General features: G+C 46.3%; 1 protein-coding gene across 1 annotated transcript in view; it reads left to right on the top strand.

The window, feature by feature from the left end:
- Positions 1–23,805, top strand: part of VWF (von Willebrand factor) — a 138,521-nt gene that overhangs the window by 12,454 nt on the left and 102,262 nt on the right. The window contains exons 5-9 of the mRNA XM_039218403.1: positions 1–209; positions 8,161–8,285; positions 20,388–20,604; positions 22,186–22,308; positions 23,187–23,298. Coding sequence (XP_039074334.1) covers positions 1–209; positions 8,161–8,285; positions 20,388–20,604; positions 22,186–22,308; positions 23,187–23,298 — 786 coding nt within the window. The remainder of the gene's footprint in view (positions 210–8,160; positions 8,286–20,387; positions 20,605–22,185; positions 22,309–23,186; positions 23,299–23,805) is intronic.

Raw genomic sequence — 23,805 nt, 5'->3', positions numbered from 1 at the left:
CATCTCCATGCCCTATGCCTCCAACGGGCTGTATCTAGAGACCGAGGCTGGGTACTACAAGCTGTCCAGTGAGGCCCATGGCTTTGTGGCCAGAATTGATGGCAGTGGCAATTTTCAAATCCTGCTGTCAGATAGATACTTCAACAAGACCTGTGGGTTGTGTGGCAACTTTAACATCTTTGCTGAGGATGACTTCAGGACTCAAGAAGGTAAGCTTTTCTAGGTAGGATACCATTTCCCTAAAGTTGTGGTTACACATGTAATTTCCCTGCTTACAAACCTTCACTAACATTTCTCCCCCGCCATGTTATGTTTATCCTGCCAAACTTTTTCTAAAAAGTTTATTTATTTATTTATTTTGAGAGAGAGAGTGAGAGAGAGAGAGACAGCATGAGCAGGGGAGGGGCAGAGAGACAGGGAGAGAGAGAATCCCAAGCAGGCTCCAGCTGTCAGCACAGAGTCTGATGTGGGGCTTGAACTCATGAACTGTGAGATCATGACCTGAGCTGAAATCAAGAGTTGGACACTTTACTGACTGAGCCACTCAGGTGCCCCTCCTGCCAACTTTACGTCTTAGCATTCTGCTCCACTGCCTGGACCTCCTGGCAAACCACATCTTGGAGCTCCTGAAAGCTGACGTGGTTCAACTTTGAATTCCCCATAGCAGCTTACATATGGTAGATGGTTGGTAAATTCTGGATGGTTTGAACAGACCCTCCTGAACGAATGCAGTAGAACTTCATGAATGAAATCTATAAAGGGTGGCCCACTGTCCAAAAAAGCCAGTTTATGTGTGTGTTCATGAGCAATAGAAGGCAATATGGACAATGTGGAAACCACTAGTAATCTTTAATCTTCTTTAGATAATTTCAATTACATAAATGTTTAATTAGTGGTGCTCCCTTACAAAAGCTGAACATTTGTTATTCTTCTTCCTTATGAAGAATCAACTACCCTTTGATTAAGGGATAAGTTTCTAGAGAACAGTTGACCATCCCTTTCATTTCACTGTATATATTGGAAAATAGTGAGATCATTTATTTTTGTCTTTGCCAGCACCAATTTTTCAAACTTTATATTGTCCAATATGTACATTTAAGGCTATAAATTTTCCTCTAAATGCCATCTTAGTGGCACGAAATTTGATATGTAACATATTTTCATTTTCATTTAGTTCTATGGCTTTTCTGATTTCCATTGAATTCTTTCTTTACCTATAAAGTGTGTTCAAAATTTCCAGACGGTTAGACTTTCTAAAGTTATCTTTTGTAACTAAATTGATTTCTAATTTAGAAGTTTGGGGAGACTTGTTGGTGGCCACCTACATGATCTTTTTTGCAATTGTTCTATGTACGTTCCAAGAGAATGTATTCTCTGATTGGTGCAGGATTCTATATAAACTTTTTGAATTAAGTTTGTTAATTGTGTTATGCAAATATTCTATATATTTGCTACTTTTTTGTCTGCTTCAACTACCCATTACTAAGGGAACTGTGTTAAATTTTTTTTTACAATGGTGATGAATTTGTCAATTTCTTCATGTCATTCTGTCAAGTTTTGCTTTATCCGTTTTGAGCCTTTGCAGTTAGATTTTAGATGTGTTGAATCTTTCTAATGAACTCTTCCTTTTATGTAATGACTCATCATTTTTCACAATACCTTAAAATCTGTCTGGCAATAATATATAGGCACCTCACCTTTTTTAGGTCAGTATTTGTTTCATCTTTTTAAATATTCTCAAGCAGTCTGTGCAGTTTCAGACGTATTGCATGAAAGAAGCACATAGCTGGTATTTATTTTGTTGTTTTTAAAAGTCACATTTATCAAGGTGTCCTTTACATATGGCAAAAGCCACACTTCCTAGTCTGTGAGCTTCCATCAAGGTGTAGAGCCGTGTAACCTTCATGAACTATGGAGCAGTGTCCTCACCACCAGAATTCTTGTGCTCCTTTGTAGCTGAGCTATTCCCCAGCTCCTAGCCCTGGTAGCTCCTGTGCCGATAGTTCTGATTTTCCCAAAATTTATGTAATTGTAATCATACCGTACAAAGAGTACTTTGCCTTTTAGTTCTAGCTTCTTTCACTTAGTATCATTCCCCCAGGGATCCATCTGTGTGGTTGTATGCAACAGTAGATTGTTTTGTTTATAACTGGAGAGTGCTACTGAGATTTGTTTATACATTCAGTTGAAGGACATTTTGTCATATCTAGTCTTTGGCAATTATGGATAAAGCTGCTAGAAACATTCATGTATAGGGTTCCCTCCATCATCATTAAAATTTTTTTTTTATTTGAGAGAGAGAGAATGTGGTCATGCAGGGAAGAGGCAAAGGGAGAGAGAGAGGAAGAGAGAGAGAGGAAGAGAGAGGGAGAGAGAGAGAGAGAGGAGAGCACACATGCAAGAGAGAGAGAATCTCAAGCAGGCTTAGGATGGAGCCTGTCTCAGGGCTATATCCCACGACCCTGGGATCATGACCTGACCTGAAATGGATAGTTGGACGCTCAACCAACTGAGCCATCCAGGCGCCCCACTCTGCCCATTTAAAAAAAATCTGGTAAGCACACATAAAATGACATGTACTATCTTATTCATTTTTCAGTGCACACCTCAGTGGCATTAAGTACATTCACACTGTGGTGTAATCAATCACCGCTATCCATCTCCAGAACTCTTCCAGATCTGAAACCCTATACCCATTAAGCCAAACTTCCCATTCTTCCCTCCTCTTCCCCAGTCTCTGGCAACCACCATTCTACTTTCTGTCTCTATGATTCTGTCTGCTCCAACTGCCTCATGTAAGTGGAGTCACACAGTGTTTCTCTTTTTGTGACTAGCTTATCTCACAGCATAATGTCTTTACAATTCATCCATACATTGTAGCACATGTCACAATTTCCTTTTCTTTTTGATATTTAAATCAATTATTTTAGCATGGCATTGTTTTAAATTTGCACCTTGTTTTGTAACACATTTCAGTATCTAGAGAACAGGTTTGAGAACAAGAGCATAAAAGGATTATTTTTCAACAATTTAATAAAAGTGCTTAAAGCCTGTTTGTTTCAGAAACACGGATGTGTCCTTCACAAAGAGTCGTGAAGTTAAGTGGTAATACACTCACAAATTTGCCTGGAAAGTAAAATATTTACATACTCACACTGTACATTTAAATGGGATATTCTGAAGCAGTACTGCTATTATTAATAATAAACTCTTAGGAATAAGGTCTCTTTTTTATCACGGTATAATTAATACACAGTGTTATATTAGCTTCAGGTGTACAGCATAATCATTCAACTATTCCCCACATTACTCAGTTCTCACCATGATAATTGTAGTCACCATCTGCCACCAAACCATGTTTTACAATCTTATTAGCTGTACTTCCCATGCTGTACTTTTCATCTTTTGTCACAGACTTTGAGTCTAGAGTTCTGTCTTGTCCAGCAAGAGAGTGGATGCAGAATTAACCGCAAGAGAGGCTAATGTCCAGGAGGAGACAAGAGCCCTGAGTAAGGGTCCTTGCTCTGTATTTATTAGGATCAGGAGGTTACAAAGTGACGGACATGCAGAAAGAGACAATGAAACCCTGAACATTAACTCGTGTGTGAGAGAATGGGGGTTTTGAAGATATGCGGTGTTAGGGGTTTGGGTTAATACAAAACAAAATCGCAGTGTGGAGCAGATGGTTGTTTACCGCAGGCACTAGGCACTGTTTATCTTAACTTGCCTAGGGGATAAGACAGAGCATACTACCCCAGGGTCCGGAAGGCACCTTTCTTTTGCTAATTAGCTCAGCTCCCAGAAATTTCGCCCAGCTGCAGTGGTCTATAACCCTGTTCACCTGTTTACCTATTCTGGACCTTCTGTCCTGTGAAAGCAGCTTTCTGCTTTTGTACTATGTTGGAGTGCTTTGGCCCTGTTTACCTAATCTTGGATACTTTTATCCTAAGCCTTGTTAACCCATGGGTGCAAGTTCAGGGAATTCCTAAACTTATTCCCCACAGTCTCTGTGACTTATTTGTTTTGTAGCTGAACGTTCATACCTCTTAATCCCATTTATCTCACAATTCCTTCATTTTTAAGGCAGAATGTTCATTGTATGTATATACCATATTTTGCTTCTCCATTTATGCAATGATAGACATGATTGTTTTCATGTATAGCTAGAGTAGATAATGGTGCAATGAACATGGGCATACAAATACTTTTTCAAGACCCTGATTTCAATTCTTTTGGGTATATACCCAGAAGTGGAATTGCTGGATCATGTGGCAATACTATCCTTAATTTTTTTAATTAAAAATTTTAAGTTTATTTCTTTATTTTGAGAGACTGCACGTGAATGAATGGGGAAGGGGCAGAGAGAGAGGAAGAGAAAGAATCATAAGCAGGTTCTCTGCTATCAGTGCAGAGCTCAATGTGGGGCTTGAACTCAAAAACCTTGAGATCATGACCTGAGCTGAAATCAAGAGTCAGATGTTTAACCGAGACACCCAGATGCCCCTATTCTTAATTCTTTGAGGAGCTGCCAGTTTTCTACAGCAGTACAGCCATTTTCCACTCCACCCACAGTGCACAAGGATTCCAATTTCTTACAGCCTCATCAATACTTGTTATTTTCTGTTTTGTTTTGTTTTGTTTGATAGTTGCCATCCTAATAAGTGTGAGGTGGTATTCATTCATGTGTGGGTTTTTGTGTAGAAATACACTTTAGTTTTTCTGGGTAAATATTTAGGGGTGGAATTAGTGGTTGGTATGATGAACATATGTTTAATATTATAATAAACTGCCAAACTGTTCCTTAAGTTGGCCATGCTATCTGCATTTCTCCCAGCAATGTGTGAGTTCCAGTTGCTCTGAATCACTGCTAGCATTTGGAATTGCCACATTATTATTATTATTCTCTTAGTAATTTTAATAGATGTGTAATGGTATCTCACTGTATCTCATTATTATTTTATCTATCTATCTTCTATCTATCTATCTATCTATCTATCTATCTATCTATCTATCTATCATCTATCAAGAGAAAGCATGAGTTGGGGAGAGGGACAGAAGGAGAGAGAGAGAATCCCAAGCAGGCTCCATGCTGTCAGCACAGAGCCCAGCATGGGGCTCTATTCCATGACCCTGGTATCATGACCTGAGCCAAAATCAAGTCAGCCGCTCAACTGACTGAACCACCCAGGCGCTTTTCCTTTTTGATATTTTAATGTAAACTAATCTTTTCTGTCTTCTCACTGTAAAGTTTTGCTTCTTTTCATTCATTTTATATTCAGTTGTTGATATATTTGGATTTCTATTAACCATCTTATTTTGTGCTTTCTACCATTACTGCTTTTTTTTTTAACCATTTATTCAGTTTTGAGAGACAGAGACAGAGTGCAAGTGGGGGAGGGGCAGAGAGAGGGAGACATAGAATCCGAAGCAGTCTCCAGGCTCTGAGCTGTCAACACAGAGCCTGACACGGGACTTGAACCCATGAGCTGTGAGATCACGACCTGAGCCTAAGTCAGCCGCTTAACCGACTGAGCCACCCAGGGGCCCCCATTACTATTTTTTAAAATGCTACTTCTTTCCCTACTACCTCACTGACCTCCCTACTTTGTTGGAATATCCCTAAATTTGGCATTACTATGATAGATTTACACAATCAGTGCTTCTTTAGCTATGTCTTTATGGTTAACAGGTTCTTTGCTCATAATTTCTCCTTGCATCTTATTCAAGGCTCAATTTTTATTTTTCTAAAAAATATCCCTTAGCACTTCCTTCATTAAGGGGCTGGTAGTGGCAATAGTGATAACTGAAACAAACAGCCGTGCATTCTTATATGATACTTTAGCTCGGTATAGAATTCGAGAGCATCAGTTATTTCTCACAGTGCTTTGAAGATGCCATTCTATTGATGTTGTTGAGAAGAAGGTTGCCAGTCCAACTGTTATTGCATCACATATAGTATCTTCTATCTTTGTATGTAGATTATCTCTTTGTCCCTGGTATTCTGAAATTTTACTATGCTGTGTCTAGATGTGGGTGTTACATTTATTATCTTGCTTGAGACTGATGCCTGAATCTCAGGACTTGTATCTTCCATCAGATTTAGAAAAATTCCAGTCATTGTCTCTCCTGTTAGATGTATATTGCATATTTGTATTCCATCCTTTTATTTTTCTCATTACCTTACTTTTATTTTGCTATCTCTCTATTCCTCTTTGTTGGTTTTTGGGTGGTGCACTCATGCTGGCTGCTAAGAACGGATTGTGAGCGTCTTTTCCAAGTCTGCATTCAGTACTGTCATGTTAGTAGCTTGAAGTTGGCCATGGTTGGAATATTTGCACCATGGAAATCAGCAAATCCTAAAAACCAGGGCTTTGCTTTTCTCCAGATGGCTGGCTCATCAGCACATTCCTACTTAGATCTGTCTTCTAGTTTCCTAATTCCCTCAACTCTGTCTAATATCCAGATGATGTCTGACCCATCAGTTGAGTTTTATTTGTTTCCTTGACTGTGTTTGTAATTTTAGAAGGTAAATCTGGTTCTTTTTCAACTCTATTGTTTTTTCTTATTGTCTTGCCCTTTTATCAGGTTTCATTTTTTCTTTGTAACAAGAATTTTAAGTATATTTGTTTTTTATAACCTCTATACAAGAATGGTATTATCTGAAGTTTTTGGAGTTCTCATGATATGTTAGAAAATGGATAAGCCTGTGTGACATGGTTACTCAGAATGCAGAGAGCACTTATCATAATGCCTGGCACATAGTAGAAGCTGCATAAATGTAAGGTTCCTTTCTTTTGGCCTCTCTCATGGCTTAAAACAACAGAAGTTTAATCTCTCACAATTTCTGGAGGCTAAATGTCTGAAGTCAAGGTGTTGGTAGGGCTCTACTCACTCCGGAGACCCTAGAAGGGAATCTGTTCCTTGCTTCTTCCAGCTACGGTGAGCAGTCCTTAATGTGGCTATATCATCCCGATCTCCACCTGTTACCACATCATCTTCTCTGCGTGTATCTTGGTGTCACCTCCTACTGCTTCCCTCTTATAGGGATACATGTGATTGCATATAAGCCTGACCTAAGTAATCTGAGATAAGCTCTTCCTCTCAAGATCCTTAACTTAATCATATCTTTTGCCGTTTAAGATAATTCATAGGTTCCAAGAATTAGGAAATGAATCTTTGAAGGGGGTCATTTTCCCTGCTTACCACACCCCAGATGCCAACTGACAATACTTCCAAGGTCCTGCTTTTCTTTCCCCAAGGATTTTCTATTTTCTTTTCTTGAGTATATGATTTGACCTTGAAACATGCTTCACTCTTCTGGACCTGGCTATCCAAAAGGACCACTTGCGTCCATGCTTCATTAGTATCTTTGCAGCAAAGATTCAGCAGTGACATTAGGTATCTCCTTTGCCATGGAAGCCCACAAGCCCTCCCTCTGTTGTGGGAGCTGATGGTGGCATGATTGGTATGAGACCAAGGGACAGATGCTGTGAGAGCACTGGGGATACAGTGACTGGGGGCTCAGGTTCCATGTCACATTCTTACCTTCATTCTGCAAAAATGTTTCAAGTGTCTATAATGCACTGGCTAGGAATTCAGAGATAAGAGATATAGCCTGTACCCTGAATCAGGGAGCTCACAGTTGAATGGAGTATGAATATAAACAAAGGAAATACCAACACAAAGGAGGATGAGAGTTTTGATGGAAAGGTGGCCTTGGTGCTGAGGGAACATAGGCTGGGGTGGAAGGCAGGAAGTAGAACTAGTTCAGAAGGGCTTCCTGGAGGAAGTGGCTCTGGAGCTGCCTCTCAAACAATGAATGGAGAGAGTCAAGGTAATAAGGGGGTGGAGAATGTTCTGCGTAGAGGGGAAAGGCACACAGGGCATGGAGACAGAGTCATTGGGCATGTTCCTCATTGTCTTCCATGTCACCTTGCTCATTGTGCCCATCTGCCCAGCCCCCCCACCCCCAAACACAGGCTGAGCTCTGATACTCTGGTGTTGTGCTCACCGCTGCACAAAAGTTACTCCCCACCCCAGATGCCTATGTACCAATCTAATGGAAGGTTGATTTGGGTGACAATAGACCTAGAGTTTTCCCATAGAAGTCCTGGGTCAGGCTTAACTGTGACTTTGTTCTCCTTGAAACTCTCTCCACAGGGACCTTGACCTCGGACCCCTACGACTTTGCCAACTCCTGGGCCCTGAGCAGTGGGGAACAACAGTGCAAACGGGTATCCCCTCCCAGCAGCCCATGCAACGTCTCATCTGAGGAAACACAGAAGGTGGGTACAGCCCAGGCTGGATGTGGTCTGAGTGCAGTGGGACTTCTGGAATTAAGAGGCAGAAAGGCATCTGGTCTCTGGTCCTCCACTGGGGCGCAGAGTGGGTCTACCTCTGTGGGTCCCCCTGACTCTTCAAAGAAGGGTTCCCATGGGCCCCTTTTCTCCTGGAAACCAACTATGGCTGGAGTCAGATTGGCTTTAGTCTACAACTGCTCTGGGCCTGGAACTTGAAAAATGTCTGTCCAGTGAGTTGGTATAGTGAGCAAATAGACTTTTCTGTTGTTGTTGTTTTTAAATTTGTTAAATGTTTATTTATTTTTGAGAGGAGGGGAGGGGCAGAGAGCTGCCGCCACGTAGTTACAAGTGGGGCCTCAGCTGGTCCTTCAAGGAGCTCTGAAAGCTAGGGTGGCCCTGCTAGACAGGCCTGTAGTGACCTGCTGGTCACTGGATGTAGGATTCCTTTGGGCAGGGAGGCTTGGACTGCCAGCAATGGCTGCAGAATGACTCAGCTGTGAGCCCTGAGCAGCCAACACACTAAGCCGGGACTGGATGAGCCCTTGGCTTTGAAGGGCATCTATGCTGCACACTATATCCTTGTGGAGGCAGCCACTTAACAGCGCCATCTCCCAGCCTCCACCCAGGGGACAACCACCCTGTTCCACCCTACAGGAAGAGGGCGGCGGTCCCTGCTTTGGACCAGGACCACAGCTATGACAGGACTTGACAAGCCACATTGGGCCTGTACGGTTCTGCAGGGTGATGAGGAAATCGCAGCCATGGGAGGTTAAGTAGCTGCCAGAGTCACTGCTAACAAACTTCAGAGTCCAAATTCACTCTCTCCGGCTTCACCCCCTCCCTCCCTCCTCCCTTGTTCTGGCTGCATTGCTTTAGGCTGCTTTTTATTTCTGCCTGTGGCCCTTGAGTTTCCCCTCAGGAGTTGGCTTCCAGTATTCTTAAGGTTCCTTTCAGCTCTAAGACTTTGTGTGTTTCTGTGGATTGGGCTAGAGAGTCTGTTTATAATAAATCGCAATAAACATTCAGTGGGTGGATAAATGAGGAGTAGGCAGTGGTATGTGTCTGCAGATTGGGACTGCCTCCACGGTATTAACCCCCAGTCAGTCAGCGCTTGCAGAAGTCTGCTCTTCCTGAGTCTGCACGGAAGTAGAGAAACTCCACCTCTCTCCCACTCCAGAAGCAAAACACACACACACACACACACACACACACACACACACACTGAGAGAGCTTCATTACTAGCTGGTTACTCACACAGGAGTCTCTTCTGTTTTTGTGGAACAATCTGATCTCCTGAACCAAAGACTATGTCAGGCACAGGAAAATATTCTAGCTTGATGTTTAGTCCAGCTGCCTCGATTGTAAATACAATTTCCAATTTATAAACAAACACATTCCAAATGCCTCTTTTTTCTTGAGTTTCCAGTGTTTCAACCATACTAGGTTTCTGGCTAGTCCATAAACATCTGTGGCACCTGGAATGTAGCCCAGTACCGGCCACTGACTGAGGCAGACCAAGTTGTGACACCGGGAGGAGGGTGTTGTTGTGTGGAAGAGGGTAGCTTCCTCTATCCAGGAAAACTTTGAAATATCTGGTGCTTACCCTTGGTAGCTCCTCGGGTATTTTTTCTCAGCCATGGGCCTCAGCACTATGCTAAGGATATGGGTTTGGGGTCAGGCCACTTCCTGAGTCTGTGACTCTGGGTGAGACATTGGACTTCTCCAAGCATCAGTTTCTGCATATAAGAAAACAGGCATAGGAAGAGTGGCCGCTGCACAGGACCACCATTCAGGATGAGAGAGAGAGAATATGTGTAGAGTGTTTAGCCCAGTGGGGCTCAATCTTATGAGCTGTTCTTGTTATATTCTCATTATTTATGGGCTCCTGATGCTCTCCCACTGTCTGCTCACTGCTGCAGCATGGTACCATGGGAGTGGGAAGAAGCCAGACACACCCAGGGCTTTAAGCATAAACTCTGAAATTCATTTCTTTCCTCCCACCCTTCTCCCAGTTATAACCCTGTTCCTTTTGGGGAGTTCAGTCCAGTGTGAAGTTAGGAGAGAAGGTGTCTGTGGGCGCCTGGGTGTCTCGATTGAGCGCCCAGCTTCGGCTCAGGTCGTGATCTCGAGGTTTGTGAGTTCAAGCCCTGCATTGGGCTCTCTGTTGTCTGCATGGATCCCACTTCAGATCCTCTGTCCCCCTCTCTCTTGACCTCTATCCTGTTCACACTCTCTCTCTAAAAAATAAAAATTAAAAAAAAAAAAGGAGAGAAGATGTCTGAACACAGCCACATCGAGGGGTGGGGAAGTGACGGAAGCCAAATTTTCTTCTAGAGCTACTTGGTAACCCAAGTGAATTTCAGATTGTGTGCCCTCAAGGAATCATGTGCAGTGAGGGGCAGAAAGAGAATTTTTATCATTTCTGTCTTTTGCGCCCTAACTTGCCATTTTGTGGCTGGCAGGGTGGTTCACCTTCTCTGCCCACCCTTCAGCCCTCCAGTGTTCTCTAGGCAGGGGTGGGATTAAGGCAGGGAGTCCCTCAGTGGTGAGGTGGTGGTGGGACCACATAAGTCCTTCTAATATTGAATGGTTCTTTGAGGGCATGGGCTTTGTGTTACTTTATTTTGCAAACATGGGCCAGGGCAGAGTAAGTGCTGGATGAACATTCCCACTCCCATTTATCCATAAGAAGTAGGAGGTGAAGACAGGGTTTTCACATGGAGAACCTGATACTGGGCTGAGTTGAGGAGGGAGACAAAGGGGAGGGAGGGACGAAGAATCTGCCAGGAGCCTTGTTTGTCTCCCCACCACCACCCCCCCCCCCCGGGGTGCCTTTTGGAGGCTCCAGCTGCAGGCTCACTACTCACTTTGTCTCCTGGGTGCATTAAAGTCCTTACTAACCAGTGCCCTGGGAGCAGCCTGAGAAATCAGTTACTAAGTTCTTAGTGCTGGGCTGAGGTCCCCAAACACACCAGACCTCTGGAGGCACAAACTCCTTCAACTAGCCCAGAACTAGCTTCAGCGTTGTTTACCTGAGAAGGGAGACCTGGCTTTGTCTCAGCCAATCAGCTTGTGTTCACTCAAGACTGGGGAACCGTCATTGGTTGGGAAGCACAGTGACTCATCTCCTGGGGGGTGATTAGTGCCGTCTTTGGAAGGAATTGTTCACAGCCGGCTTAGTCCCCTGGGCCCCTGGGTTCAGAAGTCAGGTCTGGTAAATGGGCATCATTTACCAAGTGCTTGCCATTATGGCTTGAAGGACTATTTGAGGTGGCAGAATGTTCTGTGGGGAAGACTGCATTGATCTAAGAACTTTTCTTGAGAGCCACCAGAATTTATTCTCCCACTTCTCTGGGGTGTACCTTCTTTCCAGGCTGGTAGCAAGGAGTCAGCTTCTTCTGAGCCAGGTCATATTACTTATACCTAGGGGATGAATGTTTCCTTGTTATGCCAACAAAACCCGGAGCCTCTCTACTGGGACTGAACAGTGACTTGTTTGATTGCATGCAAATTTACAGTTTTTTCAGCTTTAGAAATAGAAGGCAGGGTGCTAGAGTCTGGAACTCAGAGTTGCAAACCTAGTAATAAGAAGCCCCAAGCTCTAAATGCTCAGATAATTAATGGTAATTTGCAGGTAACTCTACTACACAATGAACATTTTAGAAAGATTCTTAGGTTGCCTTATTTTTTTTTTTTTTTTAATTCAGTCTGGGTACTTTCAGCAGGGGCTGAACCTTATAAAGGGATCCTGTCTTTGTCTTCAGTGCTCACTACAGCATGAAGCCCAAGGCTGCAGCTGGTCCATCCGGGTCCGTCCAATGCTCTTGCTAGTTAGAAAAAGGTGCCCCTTCCTGAAAGCACTTTACCACTGCCTATTGGGAAATCATAGGAATAATCATTAGAAATATTCATTGAATATACTTGGACATGTATGGTGTCCACAATGTGAATGATAACCCCTCAGCATATTGCCATCATGCACTGTATGACCTGCAGAAATTTACTCGATGGCCATGGCCTTGGCCTCACTTCCACTGGGAAATGCAGTTGCTGCGGCCATCGTCCTCCCCAGGATCACCTGCCCCGGGCTGAGAGGGCCATCTCTTGCTTTTGCTGCTACCATCTGAATGTGAGGATGCTTTCATGTCTCTGGCTCCAAGAGTCCTCTCTGTATTCCCCAGTTCCTCAAGATGGCCTGTCTTTCTTGAGAAGACTGAGCACACCATTTATCACTCAGCCTTCCAGTGGTGATTTTTTCAGCAGCAGCAGCAGCAGCAGCAACCTCAGGCAGGTGTCTGGAGCAAAATAAATTTTTTAAATTGATGTCAGGAATCTTAGGCTTCTCATAACTCAGAGTGACAGTGAGCCCATGTGCTTGTGGTGGGACGGGGGTGACCTTGACCAGATCTAGCCTTATAGCAGAGATCAGGGGCTGCCACAGGGTTTCAGAGATTTTCCTCAAATCAAGCAGAACATGACTTTTTAGTGTACTTATTTGATGAACCCTTGAGGAGGGTCAGATGAGGTTTTAGTACTCAAGTTTTCATTTTTTTTTCTTTTTTTTACAAATAGTTTATTGTCAAGTACTCAAGTTTTCAGTTCAAAGGCCTTCCTAACATAAGAATCTCAAAATCCTTTAACAAGTGCCTTTCTTTCCCTTTTCTTTCTTTCCTCTTTTCCTTCCCCCTGGTGAGGACAGGAATGAGGGAGAATGTGATGGTGCCTATTTGAACATATTTATTGAGGTATTTTGTGTGGCTTGGGTGATACCAAACTGTGAAAGTTGGATTGCAGTCCTGTTTAGGGGACAAAACACATATGACAAATTGAACAACTGTGAGAGAGAACAACACAAATGCCATCTTGGGTCAGTAGAGGACAAATTACCTAAAGAATGGTGAGTGCTATTGGTTCAGGGAGTCAGCTCTTTTCACAAAGCTGATGATCTTTCCTTCTGGGAGCAGGATGAGTAGAATGGTTCCACCCTCAGAGCTTGGACAGACCCCAAACTGGGAACCTGGGGATGGTGCTTGGCCCTCATCCTTCCAGCCAGCCAAGCCCCGCCCTGATCCCCGACAATTGCTTAGATGCCTCCCAGGAGACCGAGGCAGAGGGTGAGGAGGATCCTTTGGGATATAGGGACTTCTGTGATATATCCAGTTACCCTACTTCTCATGAGGACTATACCCCAATCATCTCAGAGATAGGAATGTCCAACTCTGCAAAACAAAACAAAACAAAACAAAACATCCATTTGGTAGAAACCTATCAACCAGTTCCATGGGGGGCCTTATGAGTCAGATCTTGGAATGTGGGTGGGAATCCCAGGCCAGCCAGAAGATATAAATAGAATCAACCGCCCCCGGCCCCATCCATCCTTGCTGGCTGACCAATGAGAAACTGCGCCCGCCACAGGGATGAATTCTTGAACCCACTACTCTGGACCAGTTTAGGCACCAGGCGCCTCCATACCTCCTCCAGGGGCAGCCACAGGACACCCACCCCAGGGCTGGAAAGATAAGGGCCTGGGTGAACAATCTTGCAATTTATCTCTTAGCGTCTCCTTTCTTTGCTCATTTCAGTCCTAGGAATGCCCCCTCCCTTGTCGTTGTCAGCTGTTTGGGAACAAACAATAGCTAAGCTTTAGATCTCTTGCCACTGCTTTTTCTCTTCCCTGCTGTCTGCCACTGGGGAGATGTGCTTCTTTTCTCTCTCCCTCCCTTGAACCGCCTTGGCATCTCCAGGGAAGAGGCCTGGACTTCTTTAATGAACTGAAAATGTGATTAAGTTGGGCTACAATTGGGTCTGCACACCCATCTGGGCAGGATGAAGTCATGGGCTGATGGAGCTGGGCTGGATCTCTCCTGTCAGCCTCTGGCACCACAGACAAGAGATGAAGGAAGATAGAAGTAGCTGATGCCGGGCACTGAAGCCAGGGAGATGCTGGAAGTGTGCAAATGAGCTGACCATTGAGTATTTCTGCCAGAACGGTTCAGCAGAGAGCTGAGGAGAAGCCATTTTTGAGCTGTGTGGCTAGTATGGACAAGAGGCCAATGATAGTAGTTATAAGCCCTTGATTGCCTTTCGTGTGTAACCTCATTTAGTTTTATTTTGTAGCAACCAGCTTTGGTAGGTATTGCTGTGTGTGTTAGTTAGGAGCAGGTTCCACTGTGAGTGATGAGACCCCCAAAGTAACGAGGGCTTACCCAACACAGAAGTTTATTTCTCCTGGTATAAAGAAGCTTGGGCAGGATGTCCAGGGCCAGCACAGGGTGCCACGGTGTTGAAATCCAGGGTCTTTCTGTCTCGTTTCTCTTGTTGTCGTTGACGTGGAACTTCCACTATCATGGTCTAAGATGACTGTTCACACCTCAGGCATCATAACCACATTCTAGCAAAGGGAAGAAAAAGGGTGAAGAAAGAAATATCCTCTCCTTTTGGGGTTGTTGCCTAGAAATTGCCCATGACCCTTCTGCTTATGTCCTACAAGGCAAAGCTTAGTTATGTCCACTCCTGGTAGCCGGGGAGGTGAAGAAATGGAATCTTTGTTCCCAGTGGACATGTGCCCAGGAGACAGTTGTAAATTGAAGCCTCTATGACTAAGAAAAAAGGGAAGGGGCACCTGGGTGGCTCAGTTGGTTAAGCATCTGATTTCAGCTCAGGTCAGGACCTCACGGTTTGTGAGTTCGAGCCCCGCATTGGGCTCTGTCTGACAGCTCAGAGCCTGGAGCCTGCTTTGGATTCTGTGTCTCCCTTTGTCTGCCCCTCCCCACTTATGCTCTGTCTCTCTCTCAAAAATAAACATTAAAAAAAAAAAGAAAAAAGGGAAGAACAGATTCTGGGCAACTTTCAATCTCTGTTACATTCTGCCTTCTTTACAGGTGAGGAAACAGGTGCAGAGAGGTGAGATAATTTTCCTACACACATAGACTTTGGAAGTGACAGGGATTGGGGCTGCAGTCCAACTATGCTTCTAAAACCTGTGCTTTATCTGCTGTACTACACTGTTGTCTAACCTGGTTTGAGAAAACAGGTGGCAAGGGGTGGGGGCAATGAGAGTGTGGAAAGCCATGTAAATGGTGGTTTGGTGACAGGTGACTGGCCTGTGGGATGGCATCAGGCTTTGAGCCCTGAGTGGTACAGCAGTTTGTAAATTACTTAGCTGACACTCTTAAAAATAATAGAGGAAGGCAAAGGGATTTTCTATGGATTATCTGTTGATTATGGTTTTGGATTATCTATTGGTGCATACTATATTAGACAATAAAACAGAAATTTAAAACATATTCACTTAAAAAATAAATACATTATATTTAACATGGATGCCATCTTTTTAATAAAAAGAACTATAAATTCCAACAGGAAATGTGGAGAGAAGAATGGCATTGTTTCAGTTTTGCAAATCTCTTTCCTATCTGGCTTAAGAGAAATCAGCTGGATTCCCATGTCAGCTTCTGTAGTCAGTCTGTTGTGATATCACATACCATGTAGCCTCTGGAAAATTCCACTGGACAGTCACGAAAGAGTGAGAGCATGAAGGCCAAATCACATCTTAGTATTATTATAAAAATAGTTTGATCTTATGGAGCCCTGAAAGGATCTTGGGAATCTGTAGGAGGTTCCTGGACCACGCTTCAGGAACCACTGACTTAATGTTTCACTCTCTCTATGCCTCAGCTCCCAAATCTGAAAGTCTATCTTGCCTTTCTCTGAGGAGGTTTGTGTTCTTTGAAGGTGTTGCAGGCTTATGAAGGGCCAGTTTGTGGGAGCGGGTGCCGAGGCTGTCTCTGAAATGCCTATTTCCTCTGAGGACATGGGTGATGGGAGAGATGGGCATGGGAGGGATGAGCTGGAGAGCAGCTGGGGTCAGATTCTGGATGGCCTGGCCTCGCTGACTTTCTAAGGAGCTAGAACTTGGCCCTTTAGGCTGGGGTGGGACATCGTCAGATTTGCCTTGTATCCTGACTTGGGCACATGCTAGAGACATGGAGCCCACATGACCAGTGCTTGCTGAGTGAAGGTTTGGTCACCTCCTACCTGACGACGTCTCTCCCCAGGATCTGAGAGGACATGAGGTCGGCTCCATCTTGGGCTATTTTCTGTCTCGGTGTCTGGCCTGGTTTGGCAGGGCTACCTGTGGTCGAGTGGGGGAGGCTGGGAGGCAGAGACACCATGCTGCACCATGGGGCCCTCAGACTATGGTCATCCTAATAGGCCAAGTTGAGGCCAGAGCTGACCAGAGGAAGACTGGAGGGCAAAATGGAAAGACAAGCTTTTCCTTTAGTCTCTGTTGAGAAAGAATTCCTAGCCAGATTTTCAGGTGCAGACACAGAGGCAAAGTCATTGTTCTAAGAAGGGAGGAGGCTGTTTCTGCAGAAATCCACTCCCATCCTGCAAGCGAATAGTTAGAAAACACGCTTCTTGCTGCAGCTTTCTGTAAACCATTTAATACCTCAAGGGACTTCCCAGGAAATGGGCTGAAATACTGGTCCCACTCTTCCTCTGAGCAGAAAACAGATTTGGGCCAGCTGGAGATGGGTCATGGTGGCCTCTGCCCCGCATCACTTTCAACATGGGAGGAGATGCCTGGACTCCTGGGTCTCTGGGTCTCTTGGCTGACACTGTGCTTGGCTGGTGAGAACCCTAGGTGCCTGTTCCCTGTGCCTGTGCGAGATGTCCTGTGGTGCAAGGGGCTGCTCCAGGCCACTGTCCTACAGCCCAGGTGATGGCAGCATCACTAGAAAAAAAACCCTGGAGTTGCCTTTTTGGGTTTTTCTCTGGTTATAAATTGTGGGTGAGGAGAAAGGTAGGCAAGAGCCTGAGCATCTGGCCCTCTCTGGGACACCCCTGGCTGCCCTTTAAGGGTCCAGGAACCTCACTTTCTGAGGGGCATTTCTCATGGGGCAGGCCGTGTGGGAGAATGGAAGGAACTGGAAGCAGGCCTCAGCCTCCTCCCCTAAGCCTGAGGAGAGTTGTAGACCTGCCTAGTGCAAAGAAGAGTCGGTGCTTCCCCCATCACCCCACTTGAAAGACACCCACTTTGTTCTGGAGGAGTGTGCACCTCCCAAATAGAAGGTGAAGGAGAGCAGCCCCTCTGTTCACCTTGGAGACTCCGAGATGCTATTAGAGGGATAAGGTTGTCATGGCAACCATTCATCCCTATTCAGCCTGGGGAGATGGAGATGGGCGGAAAGGGACAAAGGTGTTCTTCTGTCCTGCTGGTGAGTTGCCCACCATTCTGGAGGATAAGCCTATTGGCAAGGGAACCAGGATTCTCTGGTGGCCAAGAGATCCATGATGATGATATGGAGTCACCATTTATTAGGTGAAACTTTTACATGAGTTTATTTCATTCAGTCTTCTCTACCATCTCATCAGATAGAAAATGTTACTATTATCCCCATTTTATAGAGGAGAAGGGTTTAGGCAAATAGCCAAAGGTCACACAGCTAAGCAGGTGGAAGAGGCAAAGCTCACATCTGGGGCTGTGAAGTCATAACAAGTCCAGGGTGGGACTCTTCCTGGCGTTGTCTTCCGAAACCTCAGTTTCCCGTATGTGAAGTGCTCGGGGTGGCAAATGGTAGGATGCATGCCATCACCCAAGACCTCAGGGGTCATGGGACTCACCAAGACCGTCTTCATTCATCGATTGCTTGCTCAGTGTTAGGCACTGTCATGCCTTCCCATTACCTACAAGGCAGTGCCTGTTGGTATCATTCCCATGTTACCCAAGGACACCCTTCTCCAGCGAGACGAGGGGCTTTGCCTCAGTCCCCACCGCCAGGAAGTAGCAGAGCTGAGCTTGAGCCAGAGCTCACTTACAGCCATGCAGTGGGGGTAGAGTCTCCACACGGATGGGAAGGAAGCCAGAAAGGTGGAGTCCTGGAGGGAGCGCCGCTCTCCGCGGTTGGCTTGCAAGACGTGGAGCTGCTAATTGTCCGTGCCTGTCAGTCTGCAGCTTCGCAGTTCAGCAGTCTGTGCAGCTGCAGCTTTTCTAAGAGGCGGAGGGAACCAGCCACACCCAACTGCTTGGGCCAGCTGGCCCTGGGCCTCCTTCTGAGTCCCTCCCGCCCCAGGCCCGCTGTGATCAGGTGCAGCTGTGACATTCCACCCTGCTGCCTAGTTCCAATGGCAGACTCCGTGCAGGCTCCGGGGGGTGCAGGGGGGCCCCAGCTCAGGGCCCTGTGGGCAGGATGTGGATTTTCTCTGGGACCACAGTTTGTCCCTGGAGCTGCCAGGGTGGGTCTTGTGGATGGTGAGCAGCATCGGGTCAGATTTCTATTCCTCCGGGCTTTCCATGGTGCCACAAAAGAGAACCTCCCCATGCCCCGCCTGACTCCTGGCTCTTGATTTACTCAGCCTTGCTCTGGCCATCCTTCTGTACACTTTGACCAGATTGGATTTCCTTCTCTTCAAACCTAGTATTTCTTCTCTCTTTTTTACTGCCCCCTTTATGGACACTGATTTATCCTTCAGAACTCAGCCTTCCATTTAGATGCTCTTTCTTTTTAGCTGAAGGTTTTTTCTTTTTTTAAGTTTTTCTTTATTTTTAAGTAGGCTCCATGCCCAACATGGGGCTCAAACTCACGACCCTGAGATCAAGAGTCACATGCTCTACCGACTGAGCCAGCCAGGTGCCCCTTGGCTGAAGGTTTTAAGTCTATGTACTAATTCTCCAGTGAGAGAGCATGTCTATGCATGAAAGAGCTGATGCTCCGGCAGGGAGCACTTATGGTGACCGTACTGTATTGTGGCAAGTCCAGGACACATCATCGTTCCAGTATCATTAAGGAAGAAAAGCTGAGGAACAGAGAGAAGGAAGCCCAAAGTAACTGAGAGTGAGGGGAGGAGAAATCACACTGGGACACCTGTTACCAAGGCCAGTGATTATTCAACTCAGTTGCCTGATTTACTTTAAACATAGTGTGAACAAATTAAAAACAGATTCTTTTATGTGCGCTGTATATTCTCTTTGGGTTTTGTGCTGATCAATATCCTAATGCAGAGGACAGATTCCACTCTAGGCAATTTGAGTAAAAAGGACTTATTACAGCAGGTCGGATAGCTTAGCGGTTATGAAGATGGCTGAATGAAAATCTGTAGGATGAGATTGCAGAAGACATTCTCAAGCCAAAAAAAAAAAAAAAAGCTGCCAATTAAAGTGTGATATCGATTGTAAGATGCACACCAACTTCAGAGATTTTATTAATTTAATTTAATTTTATTGCAGAAAATATTTTATTTGCAGCAAAGAAGGAGCCCATGGGAATCACTTCTAAAGCTGTGTCTCCCAACTTCAGAGATTTTAAACTGCAAAAAAAAAAGAAAGAAAGAAAGAAAAAGAAAGTGCATTTGGAATCATTAAGACACAGAACGCAGAGATGTTTACAAGTACAATATACAATGTGTAGGGATGTTTGTACTGATGTGTTACTGGAGTAGTAAGTGACAATTCTGAACCGGCCCTGTGTTGTTAGGTTGAGGGTATCAACAAGGTGGTAAAATCCAAGAACAGCCGTTGCCTGGCAGAGGATCTTGGGGACATTTTCTAGAATCCTAGCTTGTTTTTCCATCTGGCTCCAGGAATCACCTGGTGGTCATTTGGAAAACGTATTGCACCCAATATCAGTAAATCTCAGCAGTGTCTGCTTTATGCAGCTCCTGGTACCATCTCCTCCTGGATGGTGGGGAAGACCCAGTGGGGAAAGGAGGCGGCTAGGTCAGTGCGAAGCAGACCCCCCATCAGCATCTGAATGGCCTGGTTCCAAGCTTAGCGTCCTCCACTCCCCTCCCTCTGCTCAGACCCCGCCAGCCACTGCTGTTCAGAGACTGTAGGCTCTGCGTGTTCAGGGCTCAGTCTGGGAGGTAACCTGAGAGTCCATCCATTCCTTGCAGCATGAGTTCAGGATTTTGCCTTTGACGGCTGGACCGTTTCATCTGACAGAAGTTGATGAGCACCTCCTAGGTGCCAGGTGTGAGGGAGTTTCCACTGTTTTCCGGGAGGGGCTGGTTCTTCGTGGAGCCGTATTCAGGAAGCCAGGGCTGCGGGGTGCTGTTCCGCACTGAAGTGGCGTTTCATTCCTGCAGGGCCAGTGGGAGCAGTGCCAGCTTCTGAAGACTGCCTCGGTGTTTGCCCGCTGCCACCCCCTGGTGCCCCCCGAGCCTTTTGTGGTCCTGTGTGAGAAGACTCTGTGCACATGTGCAGAGGGGCTGCGGTGCCCTTGCACGGCACTCCTGGAGTACGCCCGGGCCTGTGCCCAGCAGGGAATGGTCTTGTACGGCTGGGCTGACCACACCACATGCCGTAAGTCAGCAGCCCCCGTGCCCCGCTGGGCATGAGTAGTGACTGTCCTGGGGCGTCCCTAGGGAAGCCCTGGGACTGTGTCATGATCCTGCGCCACCCCCCAACTGGTCAGTGCTTGCAGGGCCTCCCATGCCTGGGCCACCTGGTCACAGAGAGCTGGCCTGCAGGAGGAGTCCCCTCCCTTAAAAGCTGCGGCTGGAAAGACCTTCCGGTGCCTCTGTTCTGTGCCATGCCTCCCTCCGTGGCCCCCGACTCCCTTGGGAAATCTGTTCCCTTGACCTGAGAAACATTCTCCTCCCGTCATGGGACTCTCAACCGTCCTGATCTCAGTTCACATCTTCACCTGTGTGTCTGAATGGACGAGGAGCAGGGCGTTGTCTCAACCACCCACGGGGTGATCTTGGAGAGCCGGGCAGGCTGTTATTAAGCCCTGCCCTTTTATTAACCCAGCCTTCTCTCCTCTGGCCGCACTGCTTACCTTTCCCCCCACCTCACCTGGTGACGCCCAGGGTTTGGATCTCCCAATCTCACTGGGTCCCTAGCCACTGTCATTGTCACCATTCCCAAATTATCATAATTGAGTAGGAGCTTCTCTGGTTACCTTGCAAGAAGCTTTCTCTCTCTCCAGACTTTCCCAGGATCAAAAACCATGCAGATGGACAGTCTGCAATAATTGCACAGGTCATCCTGGCTGATAGAGACAGAGCCGAGAGCCGGATATTTACACCACACACACGTTTTTCTGTGTGTGTGTTTTCAGTTTACAAATTAGAGCTTTTATCTTTGCTGTGGGGGTGTGAGAAGGGGGTTATTAGCAGCTGGTTTCTCCTCTGTGAGGTGGAGTGGCTATTGTTTTTTAGGTTTTTGAAGATAGGGTAGGGGGAGATGCTTGACATATCTTGGAGGGGAAGGGCTGCTCTGAGCGTCAGTTAGCCACGAGGTCGAGAGCCTGAGAGCCAGGCCCTGCCCGGGAGGAGCTGGGTCCAGCAGAAAGGGGCAGATGCTTAGGGGATAAGGCTCTGAAGGCAGTCCTGCAACACAGTGGAAGATAAATGTGGAATGAATGTCACTCACGTGGGGAAAGTGGGCGTGAATGGCATGCACCCTATGCTGGGTGGGACCTTTGGTTGGAGCCAATTTCATGAGGAAAGTGGGGTCCTTAGAGGAGGGACGTGATAGAGGACACATTTACCCCTTGCTTGGCCCCCAGGAAGGCATTTATTTTCAACTTAGAGGAGTTTGGTATTACTCTGAGAGGATTTTAGGTGAAAGGGACAGAGCACTGGGGAACAAAAAATTCCCAAGCTGTTCAGGGAAATGGATGACCAAGGGGAAGGGGTGGTGGTCCCAGGTGACCCTACTGAGTCTTGGCCAGGCCCGACAAGATGGAAGATGTTCCTTCAGGTGAGGAGTGGTTGGCAGGGTGGTCTTGGAGGGCATGTTGGCCATTGGGGTGGAGAAGGCCCCTGGGACCCTGAAGACAGAGGGGAGCAGACAAAAGAACATGGAGGCCCTGAGTACATATGAGGCTCTCTCTGGGAGGGAGCTGCTCTAGGAAGACCCCTGGCTTTTCCCTTTCAGGACCGGCATGTCCTGCTGGCATGGAGTATAAGGAGTGCGTGTCCCCTTGCACCAGAACTTGCCAGAGCCTGCACGTCAAAGAAGTGTGTCAGGAGCAATGTGTGGATGGCTGCAGCTGCCCTGGTAATAAACTCATTTTATTCACAAATCCGAGACCTTGCCAGTGCCCTGGGCTTGGGGAAGCCAGATGAAGGCCACTTGTGTGTGCTCCCCATTGCTGAAATCAGAAGCCTTTTATTTACTTTTAAAAAGTCTTTGTACCGAGTGATGGGGATTGAGCGGGCGTTTATTTATAATTGATGTTTTCCTGTTGTACTGTATCCGTGAAAGCGCGTGTGTCTAGGAAACAGAAGGATGCTCTGGGCTCCAACAGTGACTTTGTTTGGGGAGCATGTGACCCAATCTGAGCTGCGGTTTTGTTTTCTCAGGAAAGTGTTGGCGAAGCGGTCTGAAGGAACGAGCTTTTAAAATGTCTCCTGGGCTTGCCGTGTGAGCTCAGCTGAAAAAGAGCTTTGCACTAGGAAGTTTTTCTCAGGAGAGACTGAGCTTTGGTGAAAAGCCCTGTTTAATTACAGAGAGTGAGGCCTGTGTGTTTTGACTCTCCTGACTTACACACTTGGAAGACCTTGAACAAAATTCTTGCCTCCTTTCTTTACCTGTGGAGCAGAGATTAATAATGCCCTCTCTTTCATTGCATTAATGTGAAAGGTCAATGCCACATAAGTTCTTGGAGCTTCCTGGGAGAAGCCCTCAGCCTAGACTCATGACTCCCTCACTGGCAGACCCTGAGCAAAGCTCTTTCCCCCATTTCTTCAGCGGTAGAGAGGAGATTCATAATCCCCCTCTCCCAGGTTGCACAAATGTGCAAGGGAAATAGTACAGGACAGGCTCTTTGAGCTTTCTGGAAGAAGCCCTTGGCTGTGATCACCACGGGGATTCTGTAGTTGGGAGACGAGCAATGATGATAAGTTGAGTCTTTGCCTCGATGCCCTTGAACACAGAGGGACAGCTCCTGGATGAAGGCCGCTGCGTGGAAAGTGCTGAGTGTTCGTGTGTGCATGCTGGGAAGCGGTACCCCCCAGGAGCCTCGCTCTCGCAGGACTGCAACACCTGGTAGCCGGGGCTGTGCCCTGTGGGCTGGGGGAGGGCGTGCTCTGGGTCATAGCAGGTGCAACAGGACCTGGTTGGGCTGTGGGAGAACAGGCAGAAATGAGGGGGTGGTTTGGGGAGGGCTGGGGAGGTCGTTGATGAGGAGCAAGGAAGATGTTATGGATAGGCCTGGAGGAGGGGGTCAGGGAGGAAAGGACCCTTGAAGTGCAAATATCATTTCTAGCTTTCCCCCCAAACTATGCTTTAGTTAATGACTCTCTCTGAAGCAGGGCTATATGACAGTCACCATGCCACAGGCCATTTTCTCCTTGAGCACTAACCCTACCTTCCACACCCAGGCCTTTTTCCGATGCTGTCTTTTCCTTGCTTGGATGTCTCCCAGGAGTCCCCATGGGCTGCCCGACATGGTCCTGGGTGTTATCCCTGGGTCCTCTCTCTCCTACTCGTGTGTGGGGAGGAGGCATTTGGGGGGGGGTAGGAATTTGCTGGATGGCTAGGTGGATTTTCAGG

Source organism: Hyaena hyaena, unplaced genomic scaffold (genome assembly GCF_003009895.1).
Source record: "Hyaena hyaena isolate Hyena2069 unplaced genomic scaffold, ASM300989v1 scaffold_760, whole genome shotgun sequence".
Classification (NCBI taxonomy): Eukaryota; Metazoa; Chordata; class Mammalia; order Carnivora; family Hyaenidae; genus Hyaena; species Hyaena hyaena.
The sequence above is the reverse complement of the archived record's forward strand: the minus strand, read 5'-3'. Positions and strand labels throughout refer to the sequence as shown.